At 39.1% G+C, this 23862-nt stretch overlaps 1 protein-coding gene across 1 annotated transcript in view; it reads left to right on the forward strand.

The window, feature by feature from the left end:
- The first annotated feature begins 1435 nt into the window (after nt 1–1435).
- The window catches only part of LOC124378333 (complement C3-like), an 80348-nt gene continuing 57921 nt past the window's right edge, over nt 1436–23862 (forward strand). The window contains exons 1-13 of the mRNA XM_046837928.1: nt 1436–1551; nt 2799–2997; nt 5285–5453; nt 8941–9011; nt 9095–9183; nt 9508–9590; nt 11579–11666; nt 11806–11908; nt 13509–13629; nt 16956–17071; nt 20479–20625; nt 21836–22036; nt 22171–22362. Of these exons, the coding sequence (XP_046693884.1) occupies nt 1481–1551; nt 2799–2997; nt 5285–5453; nt 8941–9011; nt 9095–9183; nt 9508–9590; nt 11579–11666; nt 11806–11908; nt 13509–13629; nt 16956–17071; nt 20479–20625; nt 21836–22036; nt 22171–22362 (1650 nt within the window). The 5' untranslated portion in view covers nt 1436–1480. The remainder of the gene's footprint in view (nt 1552–2798; nt 2998–5284; nt 5454–8940; nt 9012–9094; nt 9184–9507; nt 9591–11578; nt 11667–11805; nt 11909–13508; nt 13630–16955; nt 17072–20478; nt 20626–21835; nt 22037–22170; nt 22363–23862) is intronic.

Here is a 23862-nt window from a genome sequence, read left to right on the forward strand (position 1 = left end):
AGACAATGTCTGTTGTGAAAAGCGCTATACAAATAAACTTGACTTGACCTGACTTGACTGCAGGCTGGCCATTTCAGTACCCGGATCCGTCTTCTACGGGTTGTCCTTGTCCCCTTTAGTCCGGATGACATGGCGTCCCAGTTTTCCAAAAAGAACTTCATATTTTGATTCGTCTGACCACAGAACAGTTTTCCACTTTGCCACAGTCCATTTTAAACGAGGCCCAGAGAAAAACGCCTGCACTTCAGGATCATGTTTAGATATGGCTTATTTTTTTACTTTTACTTTTAGAGTTTTAGCCGGCGACGGCGAATGGCACGGTGGATTGTGTTCACCGACAATGTTTTCTGGAAGTATTCCTGAGCCTGATTCCTGTTGTGATTTCCATTACAGCAGCATTCCTGTATGTGATGCAGTGCCGTCTAAGGGCCTGTAGATCACGGGCATCCAGTATGATTTTCCGGCTTTGACCCTTACGTGCAGAGATTGTTCTCTGAATCTTTGGATAATATTATGCACTGTAGATGATGATAACTTCAAACCTCTGCTGATCCTCTGCTCATCTTGACTTCTGAGAGACACTGCCACTATGAGAGGCTCTTTTTATACCCAATCATGTTGCCAATCGACCTAATAAGTTGCAAATTGGTTCTCCAGCTGTTCCTTATATGTACATTTAACTTTTCCGGTCCCTTCTTGCTACTTGTCCCAACTTTTTTGGAATGTGTAGCTCTCATGAAATCCAAAATGAGCCAATATTTGGCATGACATTTTAAACTTTCAACATTTGATATGTTATCTATATTCTATTGTGAATAAAATATACGTTTATGAGATTTGTAAATTATTACATTCCTCTTTTATTCACAATTTGTACAGTGTCCCAACTTTTTTGTAATCAGGTTTGTAAATAATATAGAAATGTTATTTATATTAATAATATCAGACCCCTTCTATGTGCCATTGTAAGGAAATAATAAACATCATTGGCTTCACTTGACAGATTTGTAACTTTATAAACTATATGTTAGATATCGTGTAGTGTGTACAGTATAATATTTTGAATGGTCATTGTAGGCATTATTTCTTTTTTTTTTCTAATTTATAACTGTTCTGGTGTCTACATTATTTATGTTTAATGCTCAGCATTTCATTGAAAATTCAGTTTTAAAAAAATATGTTTGCTGTCAAAAACTGAAGATATATTTATTCTGATAAATAATACAAAATACTACAATATAGTAATAATAATAATAATAATAATAATAATAATAATAATAATAATAATAGATTTGTGGTTCAAGCTAAATTGAAATAACGATTGACAAGATGTCCCAATGTCTAGATCATGAAAGTTCAAAGTACGGTAGTGTATTAAACTTTGCATCAAAAGAGGGTGGGCGTGTAGATATTTGAGAGAGGATCGTTATTTTCTTGCACACACACACTTCTTCAGACTGACTCAAATCCAGCAGGCAGGATGCTTGTGGACTTGGTGTGGTTGACGGCAACATTGCTCTCTTTTCCTTTGCTCACACTATGTGAACCACTGTGAGTACTACAATTTACAATAAACATACAAATTCTGATCTTTGACTTTTGGAACGTATATTTTATATGACTAGAAGTAAATGTAATTGCCTGGGACGTCTGGATTTCGATTGATCAGAAGCTGTTGAATCTTTTTGATAAGTTTTAAAAAGTCTGTATGTGTCGTGCTTAATGTCAATCAAGAGTTTCAACATTTTGTAAAAGATTTTAACATTTAAGCATTTTGAATTTTCAAATTTTTAGCAATGGTACAGTGAGATCTGTAGATGTCTTGATGTGAATACAGTGGAAACCCTTTTCTAATTAAATATCTTAATGCAAAATACAATAAAATATGATAATGGTGGACATTTGGGTCTCAGGAGAATAGGGCAGAGTGTAATCATACTTGGTAATGAAGCCATTTTTTTTCTGATTCTGATATATCAAAAGTCCACCAGTGCAGTCATGTGATGAAAATGCCAAATAATAGCTCTTGGTCAAAGTCAGCTTTAAAAAAAAAAAAAAAAGCAGCCCTTGCTGTTTCAGGAGGTGATCAGTAAAAAAATCACTGGAATTGGCATTATATTTTGAGACACCTTTTGCTTAAAAAGTTTCAACGAAAATAGCCCACTAAATCTGATCTGGGTATCAGCATGATTCTTCTAAACCACTTCTTTGTGTTGAGGCAATATGGCTGGCTGCATACAACCACTTCCCAAAGACTATGAAATCTATGAGGATTTTGCTTAAGGGCTGGGAAGTAAAAAAGTGTTCAAAAATTGGATTCCATCTCAGTAACTTCTGTCCATGCAAAGAGAAGGTTTCCACTAAAGATTAAGTAGAACAGCTGTTTTTTGGGGGATATTTTAAATAATTAGGTCTCATGCACAAATGTTCATGTGTGATTTATCAATGTTTGGAAAGAATCACTTTTATTTCTAATAATTTAAAATGACTGTTCTTCGTGGACTATGCAAAAGTATGCAAAATAGTGCTTCAGCCATTATATTTGCTGAGACTAGTTCACAGCAATATTGCTTAAGGATTGTCTCATAATGAATGAGGACTAATATAAAAAAAAAAAAATAGGAATCAATCTGTTCATCTACAAATAAAAATCTAACCAATACAAATGTCAGATCATTTTTTCCACGTGTAATACTATATAACGGCAAACAAAATTGTGAAAAAAACAAAAAACAAATCAGAAATAAATAAGAATGAATAGGGAATATATTGTGATAACCTGTCTATGTCGATCTCAGGTTCATCATGTCAACTTCCCAGATCCTGAAAGTGGGCACAGAACAGAAGGTGTTTGTAGAGGTGCAGGACTATGAAGGCAGTGACGAGTTAATAATCAATATAAACGTATTGAACATCCCTAGTAAACAATTAAACCTCATCAGTAAAACTGTTACTCTAAATCAGGACAACAAATATCAAGCTAATGTTGATATAAAGGTAAGATTCAGTAGGTTTTTTTATTGCCAATCTGTTAACCTAGTAAACAAGAATCCTAGTTTGAACATGTTTAAAGAACATTTTATATACGATTAAGTCTGATCCTCACCAGTAATGCTATGTAGTACTACTCCATGCTCTGTTGCTTCAATCTTCTGGACCTCAATGGTCAATCCCACCATGTCTCAGGGTTCAAGGAAGGCCCGGCTCAGTACTTTTCCCTGTTCTACAACCTGTTCTCGAAAGTGGTGGAATAAACTTCACCTAGATATTTGAAAAGTTTTCGGTCTTTACACACCTTTTAAAGATTTACCTCTTCCACAAGTATCACTTTTACTCAATATGTTCACTCTTTAAAACAGTTTTCAGACTAAACAGTATTTTTAGTCTTTGACTTATTGATTAATTGATAAAGATTTAAATGCAGTTCTGTATGTCCACAATAACAAACATGTACAATTATTGCATACATTTCCAATGTGTACATATATAAAATATATAAAATATTTAAAATATATATGTGTGCCTTATACAGTGAGGAAAATAAGTATTCGAACACCCTGCTATTTTGCAAGTTCTCCCACTTAGAAATCATGGAGGGGTCTGAAATTGTCATCGTAGGTGCATGTCCACTGTGAGAGACATAATCTAAAAAAAAAATCCAGAAATCACAATATATGATTTTTAAACTATTTATTTGTATGATACAGCTGCAAATAAGTATTTGAACACCTGTCTATCAGCTAGAATTCTGACCCTCAAAGACCTGTTAGTCTGCCTTTAAAATGTCCACTACCACTACATTTATTATCCTAAATTAGATGCACCTGTTTGAGGTCTTTAGCTGCATAAAGACACCTGTCCACCCCACACAATCAGTAAGAGTCCAACTACTAACATGGCCAAGACCAAAGAGCTGTCCAAAGACACTAGAGACAAAATTGTACACCTCCACAAGTCTGGAAAGGGCTACGGGAAATTGCCAAGCAGCTTGGTGAAAAAGGTCCACTGTTGGAGCAATCATTAGAAAATGGAAGAAGCTAAACATGACTGTCAATCTCCCTCGGACTGGGGCTCCATGCAAGATCTCACCTTGTGGGGTCTCAATGATCCTAAGGAAGGTGAGAAATCAGCCCAGAACTACACGGTAGGTGCTGGTCAATGACCTGAAAAGAGCTGGGAACACCATTTCAAAGGTTACTGTTGGTAATACACTAAGACGTCATGGTTTGAAATCATGCATGGCACGGAAGGTTCCCCTGCTTAAACCAGCACATGTCCAGGCACGTCTTAAGTTTGCCAATGACCATTTGGATGATCCAGAGGAGTCATGGGAGAAATTTATGTGGTCAGATGAGACCAAAATAGAACTTTTGGGTCATAATTCCACTAAACATGTTTGGAGGAAGAAGAATGATGAGTATTATCCCAAGAACACCATCCCTACCGTAAAGCATGGGGGTGGTAGCATCATGCTTTGGGGGTGTTTTTCTGCACATGGGACAGGGCGAATGCACTGTATTAAGGTGAGGATGACCGGGGCCATGTATTGCGAGATTTTGGGGAACAACCTCCTTCCCTCAGTTAGAGCATTGAAGATGGGTCGAGGCTGGGTCTTCCAACATGACAATGACCCGAAGCACACAGCCAGGATAACCAAGGAGTGGCTCTGTAAGAAGCATATCAAGGTTCTGGCGTGGCCTAGCCAGTCTCCAGACCTAAACCCAATAGAGAATCTTTGGAGGGAGCTCAAACTCCGTGTTTCTCAGCGACAGGCCAGAAACCTGACTGATCTAGAGAAGATCTGTGTGGAGGAGTGGGCCAAAATCCCTCCTGCAGTGTGTGCAAACCTGGTGAAAAACTAAAGGAAACGTTTGACCTCTGTAATTGCAAACAAAGGCTACTGTACCAAATATTAACATTGACTTTCTCAGGTGTTCAAATACTTATTTGCAGCTGTATCATACAAATAAATAGGTAAAAAATCATACATTGTGATTTCTGGATTTGTTTTTTTAGATTATGTCTCTCACAGTGGACATGCACCTACGATGACAATTTCAGACCCCTCCATGATTTCTAAGTGGGAGAACTTGCAAAATAGCAGGGTGTTCAAATACTTATTTTCCTCACTGTATCTAAAATTCATCTATAATCCTCATCTATATCTAAAATTCCAATGTATCAGTACAATTGAATTTGCTTTTAAAATCAACACTGCTAATAAATTTATATAAGTAAAAGCTTCTGTACACAATAATTGTACACTGAATTCTTTGTGCCATAGATTCCCATCAGAGAAGTTGCGTTTGATGTTGACTCTGAGGAACAACAGTATGTTTATTTGAGAGCAGTTTGGGGTAGCCAAACCTTGGAGAAAATTGTTATGGTCTCATTCCAGCCTGGGTATTTGTTCCTTCAAACAGATAAGACGATATATACTCCAGATACCGATGGTGAGTGCGACTACTGAAACTACATTTACATTTATATTTGCGGCATTTAGCAGACGCCCTTATCCAGAGCGACGTACAAACGTGCTTTAAATCTCTAGTAGTGAATAAATCTACACTGGTACGCAAGAATACAAACTCAATATAAATATAACTCGAATTCTACAAACTTGGAAAGTGCTAATTTAGGTATTTCAGGAAGAGGTAGGTCTTCAGTCGTCGCTTAAAGATAATCAGGGACTCTGCTGTACGGACATCTAGGGGAAGTTCATTCCACCACCTCAGTGCCAGAACAGAGAAGAGCCTTGAAATGTACTTACCTCTCATTCTGAGAGAAGGTGGTACCAGTCGAGCAGTGCTGGAGGATCTCAGACAGCGTGGTGCAGTGCGAGATGTGATGAGGTCACTGAGGTAAGATGGTGCTGGTCCATTTTGGCCTTGTAGGCAAGCATCAGTGTTTTGAATCTGATACGTGCAGCTACTGGAAGCCAGTGAAGGAGCGCAGCAGTGGGGTGGTGTGGGAAAACTTGAGCTGATTGAACACAAGTCGTGCAGCTGCGTTTTGGATCATTTGCAGTGGACGAATAGCGTTCAGGGGAAGACCTGCCAGCAGAGAGTTGCAGTAGTCCAGTCTTGAAATGACAAGAGACTGAACAAGCAACTGGGCAGCCTGTATGGACAGAAATGGTCGAATCCTTCGGATGTTATAGAGAAGAAATCGACAAGAACGAGCAACATTAGCGACATGTGGGAAAAAAGACAGTTCATTGTCCATAGTTACCCCAAGGTTACGAGCAGTGGCTGAAGGGGAGAGCAGAGAGTCATGAAGTGTTATTTGTAGATCTTGACCTGGAGATGAATCACCTGGGATGACCAGCAGTTCTGTTTTGCTGGGGTTGAGTTTAAGTTGAGTTGAGTGTCATCTGCATAGCAGTGATAAGAAAACCCATGTGAGGATATGACTTCACCAATGGAGTGGGTATAGAGGGAGAAAAGGAGGGGACCAAGTACCGAGCCTTGTGGGACACCAGTGGTGAGTCTGCATGGGGCAGATGTGGATCCCCTCCATGTTACCTGGTATGAGCGACCTTCCAGGTAGGAAGCAAACCATTCCCATGCTGTTCCGCAGATACCAAGGCTCTTGAGGGTTGACAAAAGTGTCTTGTGGTTGACTGTGTCAAATGCTGCTGAAAGGTCCAGAAAGATAAGTACAGATGATAGCTTGGCTGACCGAGCAGCATGTAGTTTCTCAGAAACAGCCAATAGGGCCGTCTCTGTGGAATGTGCCGCTTTGAACCCAGACTGGTTCGGATCGTGGAGGTTGTTCTGTGAGAGATAGACAGACAGTTGGTTAAAAACAGTGCGTTCCAAAGACTTAGAAAGAAAGGAAAGGAGTGATACCGGTCTGTAGTTGTTGATGTCTGATGGATCCAGAGCGGTTTCTTCAAGATAGGAATGACCCTTGCTTGCTTGAAGGTAGTTGGTACATAGCCAGATGTTAATGACCCATTGATGATTGTGGAGATGAAGGGCAGGAGATCTTGCGTGATGGTCTGGAGCGTAGTTGAAGGGATTGGATCCAGAGGACAGGTGGTGGGATTGCAGGATCGGATGACTTGCAGTATCTCATCTTCTGTTAAGGTTGAGAAGCTTGACAGAGACGTAGTGGATTGTTGGCTGTGTTGTGTAATCATTGTTGGAGAGGAAGTGAAGGTCTGGCAGATTTTCCTAATCTTCTCATCATAGAAGGAGGCAAAGTCATTAGCAGTCAGGAGGATGGAGCAGGTGCAGCAGGGGGGTTTAGTAGAGAAGAGAAGATGTTGTGAAGCTTACGAGGATCTTGTGCAGAGGCCTCAAGCTTTTCCTTGTAGAAGGCAGTTTTGGCAGAAGTCACCTCAAAGAAAATTTGGTCAGGAGTGCACGGTAAGATGAGAGGTCTACATCAAGCTGTGATTTTTTCCACTTCCTCTCTGCAGATCGGAGTTCTCGTCGATTACTGCGCAAAACTTCTGACAGCCACGGTGTGGGACAAGAAGTCTTCTTGGGTCTTGTAGTCAAGGGACAAAGGAAGTCCATGGTTGAGGAAAGAGATGAGAGGAAGGAGTCCGTAGCAACGTCTAAGGGTAGAGAGGAAAAGGAGACGGGTCAGGAAGAGATGAAAGAGTACATGAAGTTACAGAGGAGAGAGATAGAGTGAAGGTTAGGACGGATAAGAGACATGTAAATTATTTTTAGGTTGAATAGGAAGAGTGATTAAAAGGAAACCAGGTGATGATCAGAGATTGGAAGTGGAGTGGCAGTCATGTCTGTAGCTGGAGTAGGACAGGTGAAAACCAGGTCCAGGACATTTCCTCCCTTGTGTGTTGGAGGGCAGCTGTTAAATGTCAAGGAGAAGGTATTCAGAAAAGGCAAGAGGCAAGATGACTGAAGTTTGTCGGATGGGAGGTTGAAGTCACCAAGAACTGTCAGAGGGTGCCGTCAGAGGGAAAGTACTGAGGAGCGTGTCCATCTCTTCTAGGAAGTCCCAAGGGGACCAGGAGGGTGGTAGATGACAATGATGAAAAGGTTGATTGGAGAGGTAACTGAAACTGCATGAAATGTAAAAGAAGAGATGGTTAAATGAGACAAAGGGAGAGGTGTGAAACACCATCTCCGTGATAAAAGTAGACCTGTACCACCACCTCTGCCAATTTCTCTTGGTGAATGAGAGAAAGCATAGGCAGAAGACAGAGCAGCTGGTGTAGCAGTGTTCTGTGGGGATATCCAGGTCTCAGTAAGTGCCAGAAAGTCAAATGTGTAGTGGGAAGCCAAGCCTGTGATGAAGTCAGCTTTCCTTACAGCAGACTGACAATTCCAGAGCCCACCTACCACCGCTGTTTGAGATGGAGACAACAGGGAAGGGTAGATGAGGTTACTGACGATGTGACATCTGTTCTGTGGATAGGAATGTCTGTGTCTGTAAGAGATTACTACAGAGATGGGTTTGAGGCACATGACTGATGTCCCAGTTTGAGATCAATGTGTTTTTAAAGTAAGAAATAGTATAAATAGGACTTTCTAAATAACACTAAGAGTTACTGACTTTAAGGGGGTTACCTACTTGTGGGGACTACCTACTACCGCTACAGGTGCGCCTTCAATATAAGTGAGTAAGCCCTGCCCACAATTCACACCTCAAGTGAGACTGAAACTACTCTTGATTAATCACCTGACCAAGCTAATAAGCACAGACCAACACTCTAGAATCAACTGAGTTAAATAGATATACAAAGTTAGAATCCTACCTTAACAGAAGAGAGTAAATTCAAGATAGAGCTAAAGCACACTAAAGCAAACTACAGTATGACCAAGTAGTAAATGGTTAACAGTGTAACATAATTATTGTTATTGGAAAACTTTATCAAATGTCAATCTTTGTTTATATATCTGATGTAAATGTGTGGGCTTTTATTTCTGAATTCTTATTCAATTTCTTGTAAATCTTCTTCAGTAAAATACAGAATATTTGCTGTGGACTCAACCATGAAACCTGTGGTCAATTCTGTTGTTGTGAAAGTATCAGTACGTAATTTTTTTTTTCATAAAATCTAACAATAATAACATATAAATAAATCAACATGTCTAATATATTTTCATGTCTGCAGACTCCGGAAGGGATTATCGTTGATCAAAAATCAATCAGTGTAAAAAAGGGAGTAATCACAGATATATTTAAACTGGGAAATCCCGTCAGGTTGGTGTTGACTTCTTATGTAAATGATCATCTGTCTTAAATAAATTCTGGATACCCAAAAAAAATGTAAATTAATTAATTAAATACATTATTTAATTACATAAATGTAATAATTAATTAAATTAATTAATTAATTTAAATTAATTCTGCTGTTTCTAAAAAAAAATAAAAACAGTGGCCATAAGTCTTTAGCCATATGATTATTACCATGACATTGCTTTCTGGAATTGCATTACGAAATGAACCTTTAAAAAATAAATGAATGAATAAATATTTGCATGAACATGGTAATATTAAATCTAACTCTTGTTTTTGGATTGGAAGAAATGGAATCTGGAAAATAGCAGCACACTTTAAGGAGAATCCTTATAAGAATTTTACAGCAGATTTCGAAGTCAAAGAATACAGTAAGTATTCCAATAAACATAATACAAATAATTATCAGGTTATTATAACAATAATAATACAAAAAAACTTTCACATTTACAGATATGTTAGAATTGTTGCTTCATTAACTACAAGACATGATTTTTAACAAAGGGATCCAAAGTGACTTGTACTTTGGTTTGTGTGTTTTGAGCTTGAACAGTGGTGGAATTATCTGACAGCCGGAGGAAAAGTCTAAAAGAATAAATGGGCAGCAGGGTGGCTTTGTTAATGCAGCTGCAACTATTGTAGTCAGTTTCAATTGCATGGTCTTAGGATACGGTCCTATCAAGTTTTGTAATGATAAGTAGATAGATCAGTGAGATACACCATCACATTCTATTTTTGTTTAGTTTTTTCAGTTTGCTATCAGATTGTAGAAGAATGTTTCTTCCTCGAGGTCTCAACATGTAGTGAGCTAAATTTTGTAAAATCAGGAAAAATTCAATTAGGCAAGGTCTAACAGCTAGGCATTGTTATCATATTAATTGCCACAAGGGGTGGAACAATCGCAAAAGGCATTGTGTTCAAAAGTTATGACTATAAAGGTACTTTTAAATATAGAGCAAATATGACCCTGATGCTGGCAATAAAGCATTGGGAGCACTTAGCCCAAAGCTGGTCAGAATGTTCCTCAGACCCTCCTCAACCACTGTATCAAATTTTCTAGGCTAAACTAAAATTTTGTTGCCGGTTGAATATTATGTGAGCCAAATATGGTGAATCAATGTACAATATTTGAATAAGGTGCTCTATCAGTTAGATGGAAGCAATTTTATGTTTCTCCTCAATCATTGTCCCAACATTTAAGTTCTATGGGCTGCCATAGACAAACTATTCATAAGAAGAAGTAGAAGAAGAATACCAATAGTAATGACAACAATAATAATAACAATAACAATAATAATTATAATGATGATGATGATGATGATGATGATAATGATAATAATAATATTAAATCCTTTTTAGCAATAATAATAAAAATAATAATAATAATTTCTTTATACAGTGGAACCCCGTTGTACGAGCAGAATTCGTTCTTGAAAATTGCTCGTGTGTCCATTTGCTCGTATGTTCGAACTGATTTTCCCCATAGGAATGAATGTAAAAGTGATTTAATCCGTTCCGAGATCTTATCCGATCGCTTATTTCTGCACTTAAAAAGTATTTGTAGCCTATTTTTAAAAACAAATACACAGCAAATTACCGTAATATAAACATAATTTAACACTTACTCATGTGATAGTGGTTGACTACGAGTGTGAGACACAGCACCATCACTGATTTTCTTGGGAGACATTTTTCAAGATTTCTAGTGAGATAAAAATATAAAACTAAAAAAGTTACTGTGGGAGAGCGTAGGAATACGGGAATAAGGAACGCCACAACAGGTCAGGTGCAAAGGCTTCACATCCACTTTTATTTGTTTTTTTTTTGTGTCGGTCTGCTTAGTGCCCCACGCAGCACATCTCTGGGGCGCGCACACACGCGCACACACAGGCGCACACGGTCTCCTCCTTAAATGCACCCTCCTATCACTTGAAAAGAGAAAACAATTATTAGGTCACATTAACTTCAGGTGAGGCAATCCCCTGCCTATCTGCTCCCGGACCCACCCTCCATTTACAAACCGCCGCTCGGCCACGCCCCCCTGCTGCCACAGTTACGTTTTTGCTGCACTGAACAACGAGAGTGACTGAGTGATACGTCATCAACTAAGCGACTGATGTGACCCTCCACCGAAAACGGGGAACCGGCAGCGTGAGTTTGCTCGTGCCTTCAAAAGTTGCTCGTGATACAGGGTAAACTTTTGCGAGCGAGGTTGCTCGTATCTCCGTTTGCTCGTACAATAGGTTGCTCGTACAACGGGGGTTCCACTGTAGCAGGATACCACTGTTTGTATTACTCAAATTCAGATAAAATGTATTGATCATTATATCGATCTATTTTAAATTAATTTATTTTTTAGGACTGCCCAGTTTTGATGTGAGTTTGATAACTGACAAATCTTTCTTCTATGCTGATGATGAAAGTTTTTCTGTCCAGATCAAGGCAAAGTAAGAGATTTTTTTTTTATCATGTTTGTGCAGCAAAGAACAGATCTACTACAGTATTAAATTTTGTAGCATTACTATGTGCCCCATTGGTGATTAATCTGTTCTTGACAATTCTTCTTTACTCTTCACTGTTTTTAAGGTATCTGTTTGGTGAAAATGTTGAAGGTAGTGCTTTTGTTGTGTTCGGAGTGTTTCAAGGAAATAAAAAAACAAGTATTCAAAGCTCTCTGGACAGGGTTAATGTAAGTCTATGAATATACCATTTTATTTTTTTTATGAAAAAGTTACTAACTTTAATAAAATTCTTAATCTCTAATAAAATGTCTTTCATTAGTAAGTTCAGCAATTTTTCACTTTGGTTTAATGGTTTCCAACAGTACTCTCTTTAGGTAGTTTTATTAAAAAAAATATATATATATATTAAACAGAATGCAATGATTATTTTAATCACAACAGTAAATGTACCATTTTAAAGAAGAATTGGACTCTGCTGGAAGAACATTGTAAATAATTAGGTTAACCAGCAACAGGTCAGGTCATATGAAAGCATCTTAGAAAGGCAGATTTTTTTTTAAGTAAAGATGGGCAGAGATTCACCAATGTGTGAAAAACTTAATGTACAAATCAATATAAAATTATTAGGGCTTTTAATAACTCATCATCTACTGTACATGTCATCAAAAGATTCAGATAATCTGGAGAACTCTCTGCATGCAAATGACAAGGGTGAAGATCAATAATAGATGCCTGTGATTTGTTAAGCATTACATGGGCTCAGAAACACCTCCAGAACTCATTGTCTGTGAATGCAGCTCACAGTGCAATTGCAGGTTAAAGCCCTATCATTTAAATAATAAGCAATATGTTAACATGATCCAGAAATGCCAGTTTTTTTTTTCTGGATTAAAACATATTTAAAATGGACTGAGTCAAAGTGGACAACTGTGCCATGATCAGACAAATATGAAATTGTTTTCGGAAATTATGGATGCTGCATCCTCTGGACTACAGTCCAGAGGGATCATGTGGCTTATTATCAGCAATCAGTTTAAAAGCTTACATCTCTAATGCCATTGGGGTGTTTTAGTGCTTTTGTAATAGACAGCTTGGACTATTTTTTAGAGCAGTTTAAAAGCTTTTACCCAGATGGCGTCTTTTTTCGGAAAGGTCTGTCATGTAATAGCATGAAAATGCTAAACTGCATACTTCATCTATTACCAGTGGTGGACAAAGCACACAAACCATGTACGTGAGTAAAAGTAAAAGTGCTCCCTTTAAACTTTCACTTGAGTAAAAGTACAAAAAGTATTTGCCTTTAAATGTACTTAATTATCTAAAGTACTATGATTCATTATGGCTATAATATCCTATTAGCATTTTTTGTCACAAGACTCGTGCTTGATTAACTCACTGTACATAAAAAGACTCTGATGTTATATTAGCACTACAGAGAACAATGTTTTCAGCATAGGCTTAGAAAAGTCTTTGAATGCTGAACCTTTAAAAATGAAGGCTAATAAGGAGCACTTCACTACCTGTCAACTGTTTTAGCATCATGCGTTTCAAATACTTCGGTGAAACAGGTAACATAGCTGACAAATGAAAAAAGGAAATAGCTAAGGATTTGCAAATCAAAGCATTCTGTTTTTATTTACATTATACACAGCATCCCAACTGTTTTGGATCTGGGGTTTTATGCACCTTAGTTTGAGTCTCTGCAGTAGCCTTATATAACTAACTATAATTAAAATTTATTTTTAGGCAAACTAATTGCTGCAGTTGTTGATAATGTTGTAATAATGCAATAGATAAAAACATATGCTTCTGACCTGACCTGTGCAGATCAAGAAAGGAGAAGGTAGAGCAACTCTAACCAGACAACAGATCATTCAAACCTTTCCAGACATACTTAAACTGGTTGGAGAAACACTGTACATATCTGTCAGTGTGCTCACAAGTACTGGTGAGTAAATTGCATTGTTGTTGCCCACTTTGACTTCAGTTTCAATCTTTTAAAATATTCCAAAGGAAGTTCTTGTTGTTGATTCATATGTAATTGTGTAATGTCTTGTAAATGTACTGAACAATTAGGAAAGGAGTCTCCAGTGTCACCGTTTTAAAAGAGCCAGAATCTGTAACATTTTCTGACTTAAAAACTGTTATAATAACAGAAATTAGTTTGCTACATTTAACAACATGAAATGTAACTACAAATAAATATAAAGTGGATGTTATTCAAAACCATGGATTCAACCAATCTACACACCCTTTAAAAATGAAGCATGTGACTGAGCTCAGAAATAAACAGTTATTAAAAAATTCAGTTTAATGTCCAGCTGCTGAAGCCATGGTCTACAAAGCATTTATGGGATTTTGTCATGGAACAGTATCATTCAATTGTGGGTTACTAAACTGTAGGCAGCCTAGAAGGGAAAAAAGTCTTATGGCAGTGGTAGGCAGGAAGTTGTGCCCATATTCTATCCAGATAAGCTTGGAGGACCAGGTGAAGACATTGTATGCACAGAGGATACAGACCCAGTTTACAATTCCTGGTTATCATCACTTCCTTAACTAATAGGCAGCACTTGCAGGGACTCACACAGAGCAGTGGATATCGGATATAGAGCTTATGTTTATCAGAAGCTTTGTCAGGATTTTGGACTGGATCTACAATTTCCACTAGCAACCACACCTCGATTAACTATGTAAAATGTTTTTACCTGTCTTTCATTACAATACTTAGCACTTGTACATATTCTTACATAACACAGCACTCCCTGGCTTGTATTTGTTTGACATGTTTTTCCATCTGTCCATGACTGTCACATTTTTCCTTGTTTTGGAAATTTTCTCAACATTTATTCATAATTGTTTAAGAAACAATCTGTTAAAAATCATGAGTTTATCAAATAAACATCATACCTTAATGCTGTGAAGCATTTACTTCAAATGAGACTGGTGCTCAGCTCATGAGAGATAGCCCATTATACCTACACTGCCAAAAGCTTTAGAAAACCTCAATTTTTCCAGTTCATACTGAAATGTATGCAGTTTAATGTCTAAACACATGTTGTCTCCTAAAGGGGCTGGGGAGGTCAGGGAGAACCATTGGGGGCATTGTGATATCTCTCAAGAAGTAAACAAATCCACCTAAGCCCTGCCGAATTTCTCCCAAATTTGATCCACCACATAAGGATAAAATCACCATTCCCTGGGTCTCAACCCCTGCCTCGACTTGGTGTTTGCTACTTCGTTCAGAAGGCCCAGGATGTATGCTGCTCTCAATGATAGCAGCCGCCACTGAGCCCACAGGAGGATCTTGCACGCCAGCCTGTACAGGGGGCGTGAACACAGAACGTTGATGTATGAGACCACCGAGGTGTTGTCCGAACAGATCAACATGTGGTGACCTCTGAGGTCCAGGAGAAACTGGTTCAATGCTAGAAGTATGGACAGCATCTCTAGGCAATTGATGTGCCATAGTAAATTGGGCCCTTCCCATAGACCTTGGGCCACTCATGGCCGCTTCCCACCCTGTGAGGGATGCATCCGTCATAAGCATCACGCGATGACCGGGGACTCCCAGCATGGTGCCTTGAGATAAGAACCCGGGATCTCTTCATACATCTAAGGCACCTAGGATGGATGGATGCAATGGGGGCAGGGGAAAGCTGTGAGCGCATAGCGGTCGGACCCCATATGACACCTAGATAAGTGGTTCTCTGTAAAGGAGAAAGCACACTATTCTTGGCGTTCAGCCAAAACCCCAGCTACTTCATTTGAGCGAGAATGACATCTCATTGCTGGGCCACTAACTGCTCTGATCAAGCTAATATCAACCAGTCGTCGATATAGTTTATGATGCGGATGCCCTGAAGTCTCAGGGGAACCAGAGCCACATCCACACACTGCGTGAAGGTGCAGGGGGAGAGGGAAGAATGGAAGAAACTGATATTGATTAGCTTTGCCCTGAAAGCGAACCGCAGGACATTTGTGTGAGAAGGGAGGATGAATACATGAAAGTATGCTACCTTTTGATTTAGATCTACCGTGTCCTCGGACCCCGAACTGAGACACGACCTGCTTGAGGGTCAGCATTTTGACCCTGAGTCTCATGAGTGATCGGTTCAGCTGATGTAAATCTACAAACCCGATTCCAAAGAAAAGTTGGGACACTGTACAAATTGTGAATAAAAAAGGAAAGCAATCATTTACAAATCTCATAAACTTATATTTTATTCACAATAGAATATAGCTAACATATCAAATGTTGAAAGTAAGACATTTTAAAATATCATGCCAAATATTGGCTTATTTTGGATTTTATGAGAGATACACATGGCCAACCTGCAATCCAGATCTTTCACCCTTAGAAAACATTTGGCACATCATAAAGAGGAAGATGCGACAAAGAAGACCTAAGACAGTTGAGCAACTTAAAGCCTGTTTTAAACAAGAATGGGACAACATTCCTATTCCTAAACTTGAGCAACTTGTCTTCTCAGTCCGCAGACATTTGCAGACTATTATAAAAAGAAGAGGGGATGCCACACAGTGGTAAACACGGCCTAGTTCCAACTTTTTTGAGATGTGTTGATGCCATGAAATTTAAAATCAACTTATTTTTCTCGTAAAATGTTACATTTTCTCAGTTTAAACATTTGATATGTCATCTATGTTGTATTCTGAATGAAATATTGAAATCTGAAACTTCCACATCATTGCATTCTGTTTTATGTATATCAGAGGGCACTGCATGCTCCTGTAAATTGCTTTGGTAGGAGCTTTGCTTCAGAATGCCACTCACTCTTTGTATTAATGACACAGGATCCAACAAAGGAGCTACAGTCCATCATACATTCGCTTCCATGTTTGACAGTTGTTGTCACACTTAGGACCTATCCAGTCCACTGCTGGTGCTTCATTACCCAGATACATTGAGATTCTAACACACCCTTTTTTTTTATTTTGGATTTTGAAAACATTTGCCATGTTAAAAATTTGTCTGCCACTTGAACTGCAACAACTGGGTTGTTTCATAAAGTTTTGTTTACTATATAATTCCATGTGTTCTATCATAAATTGAATGTTTTCGGTATAAATGTACAATATTGAAAATAATAAAAATAAAGAAAAGAGATGGTGTGTCCAAACCTTTAACGGGTAGAGTACATCAGTATATTGCAATTTTTCTTTCCAATGATCTGCATGCACCTGTTAAAAGCATGCAAATGGTGTGTAAGCACTGTCTTTAAGAATGTCCCATAACATTGCAACTGTGCGTTTCAGGCAGTGAGATGGTGGAAGCTGAGAGGAGGGGTATACATATAGTCACATCGCCATTCACCATCCAGTTCACCAAAACCCCCAGATATTTCAAACCTGGAATGCCATTTACTTTAAAGGTATAGTAGTATAGCAGTTCTGTTCCGTAATATTTATATAATGTTTTGAACAATACACTAAAATTTACAGCTGCTAGCCACGTTGCTGTATTTTTACAGGACTACAACCATGATCAATATTTACACCATATTACTTTTTAGACCAAATACAGTATTCCACTGTATATAATTTAATATTAAAATATTATACTGATTTCAGCAAATTGTATTTGGGGGAAAAATGTGATTTCTGTTAATTGTACCATATACATGTACACACATATAGAACTTTCAATAAATTATAACAGTAAAAGAAACAGAAAATGGAAAACAGCCTCTAATTTTCATATAAATGTGAAGAAATGGTACAAATGAATTGAGAACAGACATGTTTTATAAAATATATAGTATTTTGACATTGATATTGACTATAGTGATCTTACCTTAACATCGAAAACAGCAGTGACATGACCAAAAATCAATCCAAACCAAATCAATTTTTCAGAGCAGGTCGTTTGTGTATTATGGGGTAACGTTTTGCTATATAAGAAAAGATATAAGAGCTGCTCAGTGAGGAAATGAGGTAATTGTGAACTGTTTGCTTGGAACTTAGCAACAGTGTTAACAGTTTGGCATTCTCAAGGTAAAACTATTAAAATGGGGAAAGAAAGTAAAAACATATTGAAAACGTAGTTCCAAAATGTTATTCCAACAACAACAACAAAAGGATTTATTCATCCAACATTCATTAATTCTATTAATTTGTTCATTCAATTCTTATAAATCCAGTTTGGCTGCAGTACAAACACAAGCTTCCCCTTTCCCCAATAACTTCTGTTGAAGCATATTAGCTTAGACAGAAACTTAGAAAACTTCAACACATTTGATACACTGAATGCATAGTGTTTCTTCAGTATGACACTGTATTAGTGATGGAGACTGAATATTTACACACACTCTGTACAACATACAGCATCTTACTGTTTTATACAAATACACTACATTACCTCATTTATTTTATTCCATTCTCTTCTATTGTATTTTACTATGTTCTAGTCTAATCTCAGCTATTCTATTCTATTCTATTCTATTCTATTCTATTCTATTCTATTCTATTCTATTCTATTCTAATCAATTCTACTTGGTACCAGTCTATTTTAGTTTATACTAGACTATTCTATTCTAATCAATTGTCAGCAATTAAGAGGATGAAGAGTGGAAAGTTGTTTGGACCAGAAGACATACCAGTAGAAGCATGTCGATGTTTAGGAGAGATGAGATTGTGATTATGAAAGTAGTTGCATTGTGTGTTCGTGGATTTAGAGAAAGGGTGGAGAGAGGAGTTGTGGTATTGTATGAGGAAGTCAGGTGTGTCAGAGAAGTATGTGAAGGTGGTATGAGGACAGTGTGACAGCAGTAAAGTGTGCTGTATAGGAACGACAGACTGGTTCATGTTTGAAGGTGAAACTGCAACAAGGATCGGCTCATGTGAAATTGAGATGGTTTGGACATGTGCAGAGAAGGGACATGGGGATACTGGTAGAAGAATGCTGAGAATGGAGCCTCAAGTCTATTTTATTCTTAATTCTATCATTATTATTTTTATTCTATTTTAGTCAAGTCTAATCTAAACTTATTACAACCTCAATGCAAGTAAAATATTTATTTCATGTGCTTTGGCAACATTATTACAAAAGTTATCCCAATAAAACACAGCTTGGATTTAAATAGAGAGAGAGAGAGAGAGAGAGAGAGAGAGAGAGAGAGAGAGAGAGAGAGAGAGAGAGAGAGGGGCAAGGGCAGAGAGAGATTGTCAGAGAGCATGGGTGCAGGGCTAGATGAGTGCAGAGTGACTGGATCGGAGGACCCAAATACAGGATGCACACAGAGGTATGGAGAAAACAGGCTTCAATAAAAATGGTGGAAAGGCACCATAATCCTGTGGCACGAGGCAAGTGAAGTGCCAGCGGCGGACACAGCGGGGCTTGAGGCGAACTGCTACGGGGTAGAACGCCTTGGAGGTCAGGAAAGGCTAAATGAAGCATGAAGCTCCAGGTGGCTGCCCCAAGCACTTTCTGCCCGATGTGATGAGGCGGCGCGACGCCTCTGAGGGAGGTCTGAGGCGCGCGACGCCTCTGAGGGAGGTCTGAGGCGGCGCGACGCCTCTGAGGAGGTCTGAGGCGCGACGCCTCTGAGGGAGGTCTGAGGCGCGCGACGCCTCTGAGGGAGGTCTGAGGCGGCGCGACGCCTCTGAGGGAGGTCTGAGGCGGCGCGACGCCCTCTGAGGGAGGTCTGAGGCGGCGCGACGCCCTCTGAGGGAGGTCTGAGGCGGCCCGACGCCCTCTGAGGGAGGTCTGAGGCGGCGCGACGCCCTCTGAGGGAGGACTGAGGGGAATGCTTGGCAGGGCAGACAGGTTTGGGTGCATGCTCGGCAGAGCAGACAGGTTTGCGGGCATGCTTGGCAGGAAGAAGAGCTTGGTGACGTTTCCAGTCAGGCAGGACGGCTGAGGTCGGCCCTTTCAGGAGGTTGTTGAATATAACTTGGTTTGCGACAGATTGTTCATGAAACAGACGGAAATAATCGTCTCTCTGCTGGGGGCTGAGCTTTAGAATGTCCACAGTCACGGTTGGGTCCCTGAATTGTCGGTCTACAGTGAAGCTGGCCCAACACTTCAAAACAGCCGCTGGGTCCATCTTTGGCCAGATTATTCTGTCAGAGCGCATGAGTGCAGGGCTAGGTGAGACCAGAGTGACTGAATGGGAGGACCCAAATGCAGGATGCACACAGAGGTATGGAGAAAACAGGCTTTAATAAAAAGTAGTCAGACTGAGCAATGGGGCAAAGGCAAAAACAAAGTCCAAAAACAGTCCAGGGTCAAAAACACAGGCAAAACAGGGCAATGCAGGAAAAGACAAAACCAAAATCCAAAACAGTTAAAAAATCCAGAAACCAGCAAACTAGGCAAAACAGGGCAGAGCAAAAACATAAATTACAAAACAGTCTAAAGTCCAAACCAGGTAACTAGGGAGACAGAGTAAAACAGAAAATAGGTTTAGGATAAGGAACAGGATACAGAGCAGGCAGGAAGGCAATAATAATCTTAGGGGTAAGGAAGCCGGTAAAATAATCTGCCCATGAGTTAAAGTCTTGATTGTCCTTATATACCGGGAGGCGCGAGAAAAACGGCAAGATGGCCGCCGACCCGGAAGTGCTCACGGCGGAACCGGAAGTTCATGCCGCAAAACCGGAAGTGCACCCAGTGTGCCCGGGAGATCCTGACAGAGATAAAGGAACAAAGAGATTGTTTGAATTTCTATTACTGCAGCTGATGTGGGTTTTAAGTTTAGTTAATCAAATTTCAGTGCCCACTTTTAATACATCAAATATTTGTATGAAATAACTGAGCTGAGTGCTTTTTCTCCCCCAGGTGTTCGTGACAAACCCTGATGGGACACCGGCGGAAAACATCAACTTGCTGGTGTCTCACGATGGCAGAACTGGAACAACGGATTCAAACGGCATAGCTCAGATCCTCTTAAACACCAAACCCTCAGATTCTGAGCTGAAGATCAATGTAGGTTTCAGTTCCTCAGTCAGGTTACTAAATATTAAATTTCTCTATCAAAAATGTAAAAAAAAAATAAATAAATAAAAAAGAACATTCAATGTATTTTTTATAGGATTCTACAGCATTTTTTTTATAGGATTCTACAGCATTTTTGTTTTCATTTTCAAAATTCTCTCTCACACATGGATTTTCACTTAGAACTAACTGAATGGGTGAAAAAATTAACACTTCGTTTTCCATACATATTTTATAAAACCGCATTAGATCTAGAATTCTGCAGCTCTAAATCACATACAAAGATACTGCCATAAGACTACATACATGTACATAATAAATAAATAAATCAATAAATCAATAAATAAATAATAGTTATTAGAGAGGTAAAAGAAAGAGGGTGAGAGAGAGAGAGAGATAGTAGTGTATGTAAATGACTTCAAATCTCTTCCTGAAACACTTATAGTGCTTATCCCCCCTGTTTTTCTATTTATTTATGTATTAAAAATTACAATGTGTGCTATAATTCCTCCCATAAGAGATTTAGTCTAATGGTATCTCAAGAAACCTAGTGCAGATTCCAAATTGCTTTTGTATGCTGCTGTATCTACTGTAGCGCCATCTGTAAATACCATAAATATAAATGTAGCTGCGTCTGTGTTTCTGCAAAAAATGATGCGGTTGGAGTTTATTCCTGGTGCTGATTTTCATTCTATTTCTTATTTGAACATTTTCTTCTGTAGTTTGTTAAATGCCCCTTTTGCTTCAAACCATTCATCAAAATCAATGTATTAATCATACAAGTTACAACACACACACAAAAATCCTCCAAAAGCTCTATAAGGTCATTAGGAAATGTGTACAATCGCTGTCTCACTTTGTGTGGAACTTTAACCGTATGTCACTATAGTTACAGGTGTTTATATGTATATACAGCACATTAATTTAGAACACTGATTTAACAGACATACGCAAACTACCTGTGTATTTAACGCTCTGAACTCACACCTGAACTTCCAGCCATTTACAATCCACTGTCCAGGGCACAAATTATGTACCCTGTATTATGGTCTGATTTGATTTATTGTAAATGTTTTACTGATGACATTTATCTTAATATTAAATGTACAGCTGCCAGCTAAAAAGTGATTATTATATGAAATCAACCACATTCCTTCTTTGCCTTATGCCAAGTCTTAAGCATTACTATGTTTCACCAAAGGTACAAACGAACGTGGAGAGCCTTAAAGGCAGGGTGGGAAGTCAAGCAGTTAACACATTCACAGCCTACGCCTACAAATCCAGCTCCAAAAACTACCTGCACATCACCTTAACTTCAGCAGTGATAAATGTTGAAAGTCAGAGCAGTTTCACGCTGAATATACAGACTTCTGAAGATAAAACTCAAGATATTACTTACATGGTATGTCATTTAAAAAAAAAAAAAATTCTCTCAAATTTGCAGATGAGCAGTTTTGGTTCAAATTACTGCAAAATACTTTTTCTTGTATTTTGGGTTATAATCATGTGTATCACCACTGTTTTTTTTCTTTCCAGATCTTAAGTAAAGGGCAGATTGTGCACACTTCAAAAATACAGAGAGTAAAAAATAATGTGATATCAGAAAATATATTTATCACCAGACAAATGCTTCCTTCATTTAAACTGCTGGCGTATTACCATGTAGGAACTACAGAGGTTGTTGCTGACTCCATCTTGGTTGATGTGAAGGACACATGTAACAATAGGGTTGGTTGTTTATTATTATTATTATTATTATTATTATTGTTGTTGTTGTTCATCATGAGTAATATTAGATAGATTGATGAATGTCAGAATGCCAGAACTCATTGAGCACATGCTACCATGACAAACCAGTCCTCGGATCTGGTTTGAAGCATGACCTGCTTGAGGGTCAGCATCTTGAACCTGAGTCTCATGAGAGAGCGGTTTAGCTGACATAAATCTAAGATAGGACGAAACCCCCCTTCCTTTTTGGGAACTATAAAGTACCGGCTGTAAAACCCAGACTTTCTTTCTGATGGAGGGACCACCTTGATGGCCGCCTTCCTCAGGAGTGTGTTTACTTCCTGTTCCATGACCAGAGCCTGCTGGCTTACCACCTGAGGAGGCCGGGACAGGGTGGGCACTGGATAGAGCAGTGCGGTCTGCCTCTTCACGGCCGGATCCCCAGAAAGTCCAGTGTCAGGACCTTTTCGTCAAAGACTTCCTGTTGAAGATGACAGTCCTCAGATCTGTCAACTTACGAGGCTTTGACATCGAGCGCCACACAGGATCCATCATAGGGGGAGAGCGAGTCATGACGTTTCTGCACCCCCCCAATGGGAGGTGGAGGGTTGCGGTTGGGGCTGCGCCCGCCGAGCAAACCACATGTGAGCGCTGACGTATTGCGTAGGGGCTTTGTGGGTAATGTGGCATCGCATTGTAACCATGTTCTTTCTGCCCCATAATGTGGGAATATACAGTAGAACTGGGAGTGAAGGGGGCGGGCTGAAAAAGGTTTTCTACATCCTCAAAGCAAATTGTGCGTTCATAGTGATCTTCCTCGTCATAAAACCATACACTTGCTAACAGACGGTCACCTCTTCTCTCAACCTGGATTACACTACTCTTTCCCATAACTATTCATGGTGTGACTGATTAACTTCATTCCCCTGTAGTTACTGCAGGTCTGCCCTTCTCCCTTATTCTTAAAAACCGATACCAGCACACTCCTTATCCATTCCACAGGCATCCTCTTACATTCCAAAATATTATTAAATAATTTCGTTAAAAACTCCACTGCCATCCTCTCCTAAACATCTCCATGCTTCTACTGGTATGTCAACTGAATTTACACTCCATCCTCTTAAAAACTGCTCTCACTTCCTCCTTACTAATCCCATCCACTTCCTGCTTTACCATCTAAGCATTCTCCAACCTTCTTTTTCTCTCATTTTCCTCATTCATCAGCTGCTCAAAATACACTCTCCTAACTAGTCAACACATTTCCATCTGCATCCTTTATTGCTCTAACTTGTAGCACATCCTTCCCAGCTTGGTCCCTCTGCCTGGCCAATCGCTACAAATCCTTTTCTTCTTCCTTAGTGTCGTACGTCTCATACAGCTACTCATATGCCTTTTCCTTAGCTTTTGCTACATCCCTCTTCACCTGCTGCTACATCTCCTTGTACTCTTGCCTACTTTTCTCATCTCTCTTTAAATCCCAATCCTGTTTCGCCAACCTCT

The sequence above is a fragment of the Silurus meridionalis genome, chromosome 24, assembly GCF_014805685.1.
Source record: "Silurus meridionalis isolate SWU-2019-XX chromosome 24, ASM1480568v1, whole genome shotgun sequence".
NCBI lineage: Eukaryota > Metazoa > Chordata > Actinopteri > Siluriformes > Siluridae > Silurus > Silurus meridionalis.